General features: G+C 49.3%; 1 protein-coding gene across 1 annotated transcript; it reads right to left on the minus strand.

Moving 5' to 3' along the window:
• Nucleotides 1–615: 615 nt before the first annotated feature.
• CSUI_009865 (uncharacterized protein) lies at nucleotides 616–2,855 on the minus strand. Its single transcript, XM_068069974.1, has one exon. It carries the CDS (start codon nucleotides 2,215–2,217, stop codon nucleotides 802–804), a length of 1,416 nt encoding a protein of 471 aa, XP_067918051.1. The 5' UTR covers nucleotides 2,218–2,855; the 3' UTR covers nucleotides 616–801.
• Nucleotides 2,856–12,708: the final 9,853 nt, after the last annotated feature.

Genomic DNA, 12,708 nt, shown 5'->3' on the forward strand with positions numbered 1-12,708 from the left:
CACGATGACCAGGGGCATGGCACCCCCCCACCAAGGGGGTGGCGGCGCGAAATATCTACTATGGCCAGGAGAAACAGAGGTCTTTCTCGGGCTCGAAGATGAACGCTGTTCTGTTCTCTCTCGCTTGGTTGCGCGTTTGCTCTTATTGGCGAGAGCTGTACTTCCTCCCGCTTACTGTTTTGATTTATCTGTGCCAACAATAGCTCTCGTAGATCCAATCTCCTGTGTTTTGATGGTCCCCTCGGTGTCTCATCGTAAACTAATACCTCCACGTACGGAGTGAATGGCAGCAGAGGAAAAAACGAAGAGCAACTTTGCGTAAGTGTTTCTTTGCTGAATCTTTCTGCGGTCCTTTCTACCTACCACTTTGTCTATGTAACTGTACTATCTACCTACCTGAAGATCGGTGACTGGAAAGCACGGTAAAGGAAGGCAGATCACTAGGCATCATCATCATCATGCATCAGATTTCAATGTTCCGACGAGTTTCCATCGCACAAGCACTCAGCTTTTTACTGAGGAACAATCAAGCCAAAACGATAAATTGCTGATAAATAAAACAACCGCTTTGGGCTTTGTATACCGGGGAAGAAAAAAAAACCAAGAAGGTCGAATAGAACGATATTGCTTGTTGCGCACTCGTATTATAGAAAGACAAAGGCTGGGAAATAAAAATGAGCGATGTGCCTGCAGCCGGGGGAACCTTAGAAAGTCAAATGCCGTAAAGAACGCTAATACGTCGCCCTTGCGCATTCACAGCAAACAGGCGATCAGGAAGTGTCCTTTCTGAAGCTACGCTCATTATTCAACGGTGAGTCCTTCACCTTCAACTTCAAGGATAACAACTGCATTTCCCAGCTGATCTGGCGACATCGGCTCGGGGATAGCAACGAAGATAGTGCCTTCGAAGCCTTGTTGCAAGTCTCTGACTTGGATCGTAAGATCGTCGCCATAATGCATACCGTCAATAGCGCTCTCTCTGAACCTCCAAGCGTAAATAAGTTCATCTAGAACATGCTCTAAAAACAGTTGCCCCACGCCGTATTCTATGCTGACAAAGTCATCGAATTCTTTGCTCCACTGCAGGCTGAATGCAACCTGATCCTCAGTGCCTGCGTTCCGCGTGAACGTCCTTCGCACCCTATTGGTTAAGGGAAGCCTAATAAGGCACGTCACGGGAGCGCCTGGACGACACTCGTAAAAGTACTGCCGCAGTACTGGATCGGGGCCTTCTGTTTGCGGATCCGGTAGATGTTCGGGTCCGTCACCTAGATCCGACTGCAGCCCCTCTGGATAGTCCACCCAGTCAGCACCAACAATACGTTCCCGGAGCTCGTGGACCGAACCGTGGGCTGATTTAATATCGTTCTGAATTTTCGTCATGAGACCGTTTATCAAGTCCGTAAACATTTCCTGTCCTGACTCATCACTGTCCCGAAAATTCTCGAGTTCTTCACCCAGGCTTACAGTGAGCTCTATCTCGTCTTCGGTCCCCTCGTTGAAGAAAAGCATCTGCTCTTCTCGGTGGTGTGGCGGAAGGTCAGCATAACAAATTTTCTCTCCCGGAGCCCCTCCACAGGAGGACCTGACACTTGCGCGGAACCACTGTCTGAAAGGTTCATGGTCGACGTAGCGTCCGTGTTCATGTCCTTCTAATCCGTCAGGGAGACGAATATATACAGGACGAGAACCCGGCTCATCCAAAGCACCCTCACTCCATAGCCCTTGAAGATGGCCGAGGATACCGTCTAGTAATGCTTTTGCTGGTGAATCCACACCCGACTCCTGCGCAGCCAGATGCCTGTCGAAACCGGTGGTCCAAAATAAGTTGACTTGCATCGTCTCTTCGCCCCGGGTGAGCGTGCGAGATCTCATGATTCTGCTGGCTGGAGGAAGCTGAATCCTGCACTTCATAGGATGGCCTTCCACACAGTCGAAAAAGTACATACCCACCCGGAGTGCTTCATACGGGTCTTTAGACGAGTTCGGTCTCTCCCAGGGTCTTTCACCTAAATCCGAACGTATTCCTTCAGGGAATTCACACCAGTCAGCACCACTCGTATGGCCCGAGAAAGCTTCGATGGAACCGTTAGTTTCCTCTACTTGGTGCTGGACTTTCTCCATAAGCGCTTCTAGAAAAGCCTGTGCGTCGGCACCCCCGTCAGCCTGATACAAAAGTTTCTCAAATTCCGTACACATCCCGACGGTGAACGCCATTTCTTGTTCCGTTTCCGGGTTGTGCGTAAACTCTCTCTCTACTGTGTGGGATGGAGGAACGTAAGCGTCACATACTTTTTGTCCTGCACCATGAGTGTGACAAACGAGTAACACCCTTGCTACGTTTGACGGTACTGCCAGGGAGAAATGGCAGAAAGTAACAACCCCACCACCACGCCCGAGAGAACTATGAGAACTTTGTTCGAGAAAAGAGGAGATAATGGCCGCCTACACGCCGACAGTGCGGGCCTAGAATGAGAAAGGTGCTTCTCGCCACGGCCAGACCGCCCAGGTAGCCTCCTACAGCTCTCCTGCTGCAGCCCCCCCATCTTGTAAAGTCTACAACTAACGAAACAAGAGGCCTGCCGGAGTTGGAGCGTCAGAGAAGCTCGGGCTGCTACGGCGCCGAATAGCAAAACTCATCAACTGAGAAGGCAGGGAGAGGGGAACCCTCGAGTCTGTACGCTGATGAAGGGGAAGAGGGGTGGACGGTGACTAAGAGGACCGGAGGAGGTGCAGCCTTCTGTTTGGAGGGCGGTGAGACAGTTTGGGATGATTCGGGTGCAAGTAGATAAATGTGTACGCATGGATTCGGGTATGTTGCATGCGTACACGGGAGGGGTTGAAGTGATGGCCCGGGAATGGGTGGATCCTTTTTAGGACAGGGCTTCATAATGTCGTGAAGGAATCAACTGGCCTTTCACTCGTGTTCTGGCTGTTGTAAAGAATAAGGAGAAAGAGAACAGTGATGACAACGGTGATTGTCATGACTCTCGTTAGACGCATCAGTAGGAAAAGCACCACGGGCACCAGCAGCAACGCAAGTGTTTTCCAGTCCCTTCTTTCTCCCCCCCCCACCTTCCCCTTCCTCGTGTGATTCTCAGGCGGCAACTTCTCATCGCACACCCTCACCGCTCGTGTCGGGTTGTTCCCAAAAACATCGGTCTGTTTCCCTGTCACTTTTCAGGAGATGAGATGAACACGATACTGTATAGCAGTCCCGAAGAGAAACACAAAGAACGAACGTAGCAGGGATGAGAAAAAGAATCTCACAGGATCCTCAATACACGGACCCCGCCGTTGGGCCCGCCAACGCTGCTGTTACAGATTGCTGAGTAAGAGAGGAGTTTCGTTTGACAGGAAGGGTGGTTCCCGGAACGTCGGGGGTACGCGTCACTTTCACGCCCCCTTTTCATTCCAGACACGTCGACTATACTGCATCTGTCAGCCCGGACACTACTACCGCTACTCCTTTTCTCAGAAATGGAAGTGTTGGTCTTTGTTCGGGGTGTACTACACGTGCACTGTCGGGACTGCATGAGAACCAAGTGAATACAAAGGCAAGGAGCGACAGGGAGCGGGACCGAGCAGAAAAGGACAGGGAAGGAAAAGAGGAGAAGAACGGAGGTCCGACAGGAGACAAAAAGAGGCGCTCTTATCTGTTGTTCCTCCTTCAACACAGTCTTTCTCTGTAGACGAACAGAAGGTTGCATGAGATCCGAAGAATCAATCTAGTGGCGACCGTCTGCGTCTCCGCTTCGGTACAACATCCGTTTCCTCGCTATGGTTGTCTTTTGGACCCCATTAGCAATGATCTCCCCCTTTCTTCTTTGCGTTGACAAGAAGTGACTTTGCTTGTGGTCCTTGTTTATCTATGGAAAATGAAAGAAAGCAGACAGAAAGCTGCCGACTTCGCAATTTGAGAAGACAAAAAACAAACAAAGGGTACGGCTCTCTGAAGCGAGGGGGCACAGGATTGAGGAGCAAAACAGAAGAGACAGAGAAGGGAGAAGATGATGTGGGAGAAAATACGAAGAAGAAATCTTCTGTTCTGCTCGTTCATTATGACCAGTCTCCGCTCAACATTTTTCCTCTCGGCACCCATCTACGTCTACAGTCTACATATATATATTTATATGCATGCATATAGACAGATGGATATACAGATATACGTAACACTGTATATCTGTCCGCATCTAGTCGCACGTATATATATATATATATATGCACGTTACTACACATTTATTTATACGCAGTCCTTGTACGTGCATACATGTATACCCGTGTCTACATGCTGAAAACTACCTATATCCATGTTTCCATCTACATCGTGCAAGTAAAAACGTAGATGCTGGTTGACATCTTCCTCGTTTCCTTCACTTTATCTCACTTTTTTTTTCCTTTTATGACTCTCGCGCACGTTCCCTCTTTTTTTTTATTTCTCTCACTTTCTCTTTTCTTTTTTGGTCGGGGACGATACCGTCAACCAAGGATAGGGAGGACTTGAAAGGCTAACTCTAGTTCTTTTTTATGAGATAGTGGGTCCTACAGCAGGGGGAAGGAGGCAGGTGTCGTGTCCGTTGAATTATCAAGTCCACCATGTACTACTTAATACTAACATGGCGGGGGGAGACGTGGGGCCGCTCGCTGACACAGTACTAAAATACAAACGCAGCACAAATCTGGAACACGCGACTCGCCTATTTTAAGACGACTGAGGGTAGCCTTTTTATCGAGCAGGTCGCATGGAGCCGTCTTATTTGTTGCCAGTCAGTTAGCCACAGCTCTGTCGAGTTCAAGAGATTGGACAGACTTCTAGTAAGGCGCGCATGTTTCCAGATGTGCCGAGCCGTTGTGTATCGGCATGACTATTATTCTTCAATTTCCTGTGTGTGATACACAGCAAAAGACTCAATGGGATCGAACTGTGGACACGCTTAGTAATAGTAGTTCCCGGTTCAAGGCAGAACACACCTTCACGTACCCCCCCGGCACCGATGATGTATGTGGTGTCAGTCATGCGCACTGGTAGTAGGGAGGCGCAGGAGGGGGCCAGGGCGGATTCCTCCTTGACGGAGACATGAGTGGTCCATTCAAGAGAGCGGTTGATCAGGGGACAGGAGAGAACGGCAAATCTGCCTTTCGATGACTCTGTCGAGAAGAAAGGATTACGCTTCAGCACCAGGAAGCTGGCGGACCATATCAGCCGCGTGCGGGCAAAAACACTGTCTCAGGAGAAGAATATACCAGGATAAAACTGGTGAGTACTAACGACACCCTCGAATCTACCTGGAAGCTCAAAGATGTGAATTATCTGCCTGCCCTTTCGGCCGCTCGGTATAAGTACAGATGGCCTCTCGGGCGATACTGATGAGGACAGATGTCTGAAGATTCGCGCTTTCGTTAGGGTGCGACTGCCTCCACCCTCGGCAGCTTAGCCTACTATGCGGTGTTAAAAGTCATTCCAAGTAAAACCGGTGGTTTGTTAGTATTTATGTCATCATTGATAATCTTAGGCCTATTTGCAGAAATTCGAGTGGGGAGCTGTCCAAGATCGCGCGTCTCTACCTTACACATTCTAGTCCGCTCGAGTCAGGAGCTGCAAGTCATTGTCGTTTCCATGGAGAGGTTGCTCTTCTTTCCATTCTCTAGCACTGAGGAACGAAAAGAAGCTTTCTGTTCTCGTGTCATTGGTAGTTGACAATAAACGGCAAGGCTACGCGGAAGGAAGAGATGGAAAGGGGAGCTCATCTCGAGAGTAAGGACGAGAATATCATGCCCGTCCGGAAATACCGCAAAGCGCCAAGAAATCCGTGTAATACGTGGTGATTTACACCATAAAGAAGCATGACCAGGCATGTAAGACCCGGGTATAGCTGGATCTTTTGAGAGCGTCGCCACCCAGCCACCACTAACATCCACTGGTGGATATGATGAACCGTTCGGTCGAGATGCTTCGAAGCAGTCTTAGTGCTATTACTGATGGGAGGGAGTGCGCTAGCTAGCTTTCCTCAAAATAAAACCTTCCTGGAAAAAAGTCGCTTCTCTTGCTGTCCCGGGTGCTGGCTCGGTCACGAACGAGCAGACTGTAAAGACCCGGAGTACAAAACCAGTGACGATGACTGTAAAAGCAATGTGGATAGTAAAGAACTCATAGCCTTCTGATGAGAGAGGGAAGAGGCATTAACCGCAGCTGCTCCGCCTGGGGGGCGGAGTCCGACAGAGAGTCTCGTGGTTCTCTGTCACTCCGAGTACCGGCGGGATGAGGGTCGTCCGGGTGCACCGATCTCCGGCCTCGCGTGCAGCCTGCAACCTGGCCATCCCGCCCCCAGCCCCCGTGAGAAAGAAAGCGTAGGAAGAAGAGAAGACTCCTAGAGGAGCCTAACGCAAAGCTGCTGGAGAATGAGCATTTTCACTTACTTTCCAACTGAAGAAAGCATTGTAGCCTCACAAAAGCAATACAGCCAATGCGGCCGTGCATTCCGGTAACGTCTCGCATGAAACTACGATGGCTGAGAGTGGCGGGAGCAGTCGTGGTCCTCTGATCGGGAAAGCCTGACTGAAAGCAAGCAAGCCTACTGAAGTCACGAGAAATGCTCCACGCAGGACCGGACAGGAGAAAGACAGTGCGTTTTGAGAACAACAAAGGTTTCAAGGAACCTTGAAAAAAAAGAAAACGATAAACTCAAACCCACCACTTTTATAGTCCTATCAGGATCTTCCTGCGCGATGGTCTCACAGCTCGTACGCGGCTCGATTGTCGACGACAACAAACAGCTAGTAATAGTAGCGCGGTCGTCCGACAAGACAACCGACTCAATCCGACTCTAGTGGCAATGCTGGCCTAGCCTCAAACAGGACGACATTAGCTAACTCCCTCGGGGGTGCAGAGCGAACACACGTGTAGGACACGAGCTAAGCCAGCGATAGTGAACTGGCAAACAAAGGCTTTGTAGAGCCTCGGGTGTCGCCCCGCCCGTATTGTCCTGCGTTTCTTAGCTGCCCGAGAATCTTCACACTAGCCCATTAGAATCCTTCAGAACGTCTCCAAAAGAGCAAAGCTACTATTAACAATCACTCCAGCGATCCACGATGAAAAGCTGACTTTTCATGGAGATTCATGTTGTTGATGTGTGGTGGCGTTTATGTCCCTTTGTTGGGACTTGAGTCCTTCCAGCCATGTTTGAGCTATTGGCTCTTTCTACCGTTTTAAATAAACACCGTTCGTGCGGAACGAATATAAATAGACATCTATGTCATTTGTGTTGGCATGGTTACGAGAACAAACCTTTCAGCTGACTATGCTGACTTCAGTCCCGATCAACTCCCCGCTGTTTCCGACCCGTTTGTTCTTATGTCGGGCTATTCACAATTCTACCGTCCTTTCCACCCTTTCCTTCTGCCGTCTTCGGCTTCTGGATGAAGATCCGCAGTACCTACGAGCCACACAGCTCCGGGTGTTCGACGGAGTAGCGCCAGTTGCACGGATGTTGCCAAGTCTAACCCAACAACTATAGCGAGGTCATCATCATCATCCTCTACCACCCACTTTTCGTCCCTCTCCTTGATTGTTTAAGAAGGCGAACTATGTTTCTCAGCAGGATTGACGGGGACAGACAGAGACAGACAAGAAGACGACAGCGGAGAGGTGTCCTGACAACACATGAAAAGAGGACGGAGAAGAAAAAGAACAGACAAAAAGACAAATGTACACAAGAAGCGGCCGGGAAGAGCTTCACAGAACCAGGAAAGCTTCGGCGTTTGATGTGTGTGGGGATCCGCCGTCTTCCTCTCGGTCTGATTTCGAATCCAAGGAACCTGTGACGTCTCCCCTTCGAGCCTACGAGGGTGTGCGTGCGTTTCATTGAGCCGGTCCCCTCAGCAGATGGGAAAGAGAGAGAACCCCAGGACAAAGGTAGATTTACTGAAAGAAAGGAAGCGTTTGTGACAGAAGGACCGCAACTGGCTACAGAGGAGGCGCAACAAGGAGACAGAGAGTTTGCTTTGAAGATGTGAGGATTCCTAAATAAGGGTGGTGATCCTTACCTTGAGTGGAGAAAAGGAAAAGAAGAATCACAAACGAATGCTTGGGAATAAGGGTGTACTATAGCCGACCAACGAAATCATCTGCACTCCACATGAATTGTATATGGTAGAGGAGAATATAGAGATAAATAAAGAGACCAAACGGCAAGAGAGATGATAAGTCCGGCTGACGATCATCGTGTATGGAGATGAAGAGGAAAAGGACTTTTTATTCTTTCCTTGTCCCGGTGAGAAGGAACCTTCTCGTTGTGGTACTCTCCTTCTCCCTCGGTGGCACGGAGATCTTTGACCCTTCCATGCATGTCCGTGATCAAAAGAAGGTTTTCTTCTCAACAGAAGAACTCTCCTGACTCTACCTTTATCCGAGAAGATTATAGCTAAGGAGCTCCTGCCAAACTCTGTACGGCTCCGGAGCCTTACAAGGCCGAACTCACAAGGAAACGTGATCTGAGACGTTGTCCACCCACTGGATGCAGACGAACAGGATGAGTTGCTTGATGAAGAAGAGAGAGAATAACAACAACAGCCACCTCTTTCTCTTTCACAGGAACCGAGACCAAAGAGGAAGACTGGATGAAAGAGGAAGCGGAAAAAACGGGTGAAGAGGTGGATGACGAAAATGATGACGAGAATTCCTGGGTAGTGTCATTACTCTACCCCTATGAGGGCCTCTGCTCTTCCTTCTCCGGAGAAGAACGAGAAGAGGAGAGGAAAAGAAACAGGACGGATGACTTATGTGGTAGTAGCTGTAGTAGATGTCAGAAGGAGATGCACGAAGCATATCATGGATATGGAGGGGACATTGAGGATGATGAAGGGGGGGAAGAAGAAAAGGAAACAGGAAGAGCCGCAGAAACACGAAGAAGAACAAGAGGAAGAAGACCTTACAGAAGAAGACAGAGTCCGTCCACTTCTGTGTTATGATGTAGTTTTCCTTGCGGGCTTGTTTCAGCGTCAAAACTACTTCGTGGAAAAGAGGAGAAAAAGACGGGGAGAAAGAGCCAAAGCAACAGAAGGCGCGACGAAGAGTATCCGTATCGCCCCAGTAGCGACACTTCTTGAAACATGCACGGAGCACATGCTCATGCCGTAGTCGAAGCCTAAGAGTGACTGCGGAAACTGAAGTACTGACCTCAGAAAAGGCTCTTGAGCTCGTTCACAACTAGAAAGAAGGCGCCTATCTCTTAGCTAGGAAAGCCGACTGGTCCCCGCTCCCAGCGACAAGGAAGAAGAAGAACAACAACAGCAACAGGAGGCGTTACGGCTACACGTCGGTAACGACAGAAGACAAAGAGGTTCAATTTGCAGCTGAAACGAAAAACAAAAGGGACGGTAACCATGTCGGGCTTGTGTATAAAGACGGTGATCCCTACTGTCACCAGCGAAGTGGTGACGCTAGGCGCAGTCGTAGTCGATTATCTAGTGTTGTCGTTGTTCTTCTTCATCGTTCTCCTTCTTCATGGACACCCCTTAGCGGAGATAGCAGTCGGGAGAGATAAAAAGCGACAAAGAAGTAGAGATGAAGTGAACCCCAAAGAAGGGCCATACAAGAGACAGCATATGTGCATTTAGAGAGTGGCCTACACGAACGACAGGAAAGGAGAGAAGCCGAGGGAAAGGAGGCATCACTCGCAGGAGGGAGGGATCAGCAGATAAAAGGAGAAGGGAAAAGAAGAAAGTGTAGAGAATCATTTGACCACCCTATGATTTTCCCGGCCTTTCTTCTTTTCCGTTATCCTTCTGTCCGCTGATTCTTTGTTCTCCCTGCGATCAAGGACTGCCACCGTTAATGATGACGAGGCCTTCCTGCCATTCCTTTCCTTCGCTTGGTTTGTCTCCCTAGTTTTTCAACAGAGACAAACTCGCCCCCGCTGCTGCTGGACCTCTCTGTGACTCCGTCTCTCTGTTTTCCCTCCTCAGCCAGCGAAGAAGCGAGAATTCCCGAGAAGGGGATGGCGCCGCCCCTCCTTTCTCTTTCTGTATTATATTGATAGTCTTCCATTCTTTCATACATCCTTTCAGTTTCCATTCACTAATGAATACCTTTTCCCATTCAGTTCAAATAGAGTTTTCACAAGTTATTGTTGCTTTTTCCAGCCATAGTGTCAACAGACGCGGAAGCCGACGAAGCGCACAGAACAGATATATATCTGTGACCTGCGGCTGCCCGCCGGGCAGTCGGTGACGACTACGGGGATTTAGGTGAATAAAAATGACCAAGCGGAACGGAGCCGACTATATCATGATCAGAAGGAGAAGTCATACTTCAGTTGTCTTTCGTTTTTTCTCTCTTGCTGCCTAGTCTCCTTCATTCCTTTGAACTTCTTCCTGCAAGTTCTCACCTACATCGAACTTTCTATTGTCCTGCGCGACCGAAAGAACACGACAGGTCCAAAGTAACTCCATCAGTCGTAAGAGTTGCCTGTTTTCTTTCTTCTTTTCTCACGCTGCTGGCGATGACACACGACGACCTCCAACCCGCCCCTGCGTTGTCCGTTTCAACTCCGCCGTACAGCAGTCAGGAGAAACGGACAACGACAATGACGCCGGACATACCGCGCCGCTGAGGACTGGAGCAAAAACATCTGTTTTTTTTTTCTTTCTCACTGTCCTTTTCCTCCTCCCTTTCAGCCGGCGGCATGGGTGGACAAAAGTTTGAGCAACGAAGAGACAGTCCCCCGCGGAACGACGACGATGTCGTCTCTTGGTGTGTCTTCTTGGCTCTTCACAGTCAAGACTCTTTGAAGCCTCCAGGAGAACGGTCGAAGTATAAAAGAAAAGACGTCTTTGTTAACGAACAGTCGTAGTTATAGTGCCTGTCTAAATCCCCTCCCTTTTTTACCGCCGCCTCCTGATCGATGAAGACCGGTTTTTCTTCACAGCTCGCGGCCTCTCAAACACACTCTCCGGCTCTTCACCAAGCATAGCTGGTGGCAGCCCATGAACAACAACATTAACAGGAACAACAGTAAGATGTCAATACATCACTCAGTGACCTACATCTAACTTCGTGTTGTAAGGCGAGCTTTCCCTTCCCGGCTTGAAGGGTCAGCGACGGTAATGAACGTTCTATACGTTACTATCTCATCATCATATTGTGCAATGATACGCAATAACATATGCGCTCAAGGACCGGGGTGTGCCTGAGCGTGAATGACCAGAAGCGGTTGGTGGCGGGGGTAGTCGTTGTGACAATGTCCACACCGTCGCTGTGAAGTCGTACATCATACAACAGGCTACATACACCCTCCATCCAAACACAAGCTCCTACTAAGGATAATAACAAGACAAGAAAGAGAGGGCCTGGCCGAGTCGTCACCATAATAGTACGTCTTAGACATCAGAAAGCAGACTGAGCGAAGCGAAGGAGCTTTCTCAAACCCTGGAAGGGCTAACTCCAGCAAACGAGCCGAGCCTCTCTTCCAACCCCCCCTCCCCCCATCCTCTCTGCGAACAAGGCAGAGAGCGCGTACAGCGACCTAAGCTAATGAAGGCCTTGGGAGCGCGAGCACCAGGACGATGGAAAAAAAAAAACGCGTCATTCAGAGCAATCAAAGAGCCCCCGAGGGTCTATCTCTCCCGGTTCTGCTGCAACCTTTCCATCATTCTTTCGACAACGTCGTTCTTTCGAGTTTAGATGTATGGAAAGACTCTCTTGTTAGTACTTTCTGTTTTAGACTTCTCGCCCCTAGCCAAGAACATGCTACCGCAGAACGGATTCGTGTGATATAATCGACTTCAGCAGCTACTGTGCCCCTGACATCGAAATAGATAGAAGTAGGTAGAGAGATTGAGCGACAGGTAGAGAGATCGGTCGAGCTACTACGTTAATAGATCGAGTAGCCAGATAGAGGCGGACAGATGGGTATATCAAGTAGGTAGATAGATCGAGTTAGAGCGGTAAGCAGAACGAACAGGTAGACAGGTAGATAGACTAGTCGAGATAGAAGCTAGACAGATCGAGCCAGTAGGTAGGCAAATTCGTTGGTCGAGCTAGTAGTAGCTGCGTAGACAGTAGGCGGATGGATCGATCGATCAGGTAGGTATCAAGGTAGACAGGCCGGCCTGGTACCGTGGTAGAGGTATAGAGCGACGCAGATAGTACGTGCACTGACAGGATCGCACACCGTACACAGGAATAGTTCGGGATAGTAGCCAGATCGACCGTGCTAGCAGATGTATGAATGTTGTATGAAGATAGGTTGACCGAGCTCGCAAGCAGGTAAACAGGTAGCGCTGCTAGTCAGATAGACTGATCGGATAAATAGGCTGATGGCTAGAGGCGGAGGCACCGATCTAGATGGCAAACAGATTGGCGGAGCCAGTAGATGCTAGCAGAAGAATCTGCCGACCTAGTAGGTGGATAGATGCATTCGTTGGTGAACTAGTCGGTAGATAGCTACCTTGGGCGGGTCATTTGATAGAGATGTGTATCGAGATAGTAGGTAGAAGACGCAGAAGGATGGACGGATGGATGAGTAGCAAAAAGCTATCACGACTGTTGTTGGATCTGTTGCCTCTCTGGGTCGTCCTTTTTTATGAGTCATTACTCCGTTGTTCGGGTTAGGTAAATGAACAGATGTATAAAGCAGCAGGCAGCAGGGCAACCCGAACTAGACGCTGCTTGTCAGGATTTTACAATCCTGCCTGTAATGATTCTAGGGT

Source organism: Cystoisospora suis (assembly GCF_002600585.1).
Source record: "Cystoisospora suis strain Wien I chromosome Unknown contig_6201, whole genome shotgun sequence".
NCBI lineage: Eukaryota > Apicomplexa > Conoidasida > Eucoccidiorida > Sarcocystidae > Cystoisospora > Cystoisospora suis.

Bases quoted from the DNA above. Each gene is read 5' to 3' on its own strand.
- CSUI_009865 (XM_068069974.1), bottom strand. From the start codon at position 2,217: ATGGCGTTCACCGTCGGGATGTGTACGGAATTTGAGAAACTTTTGTAT.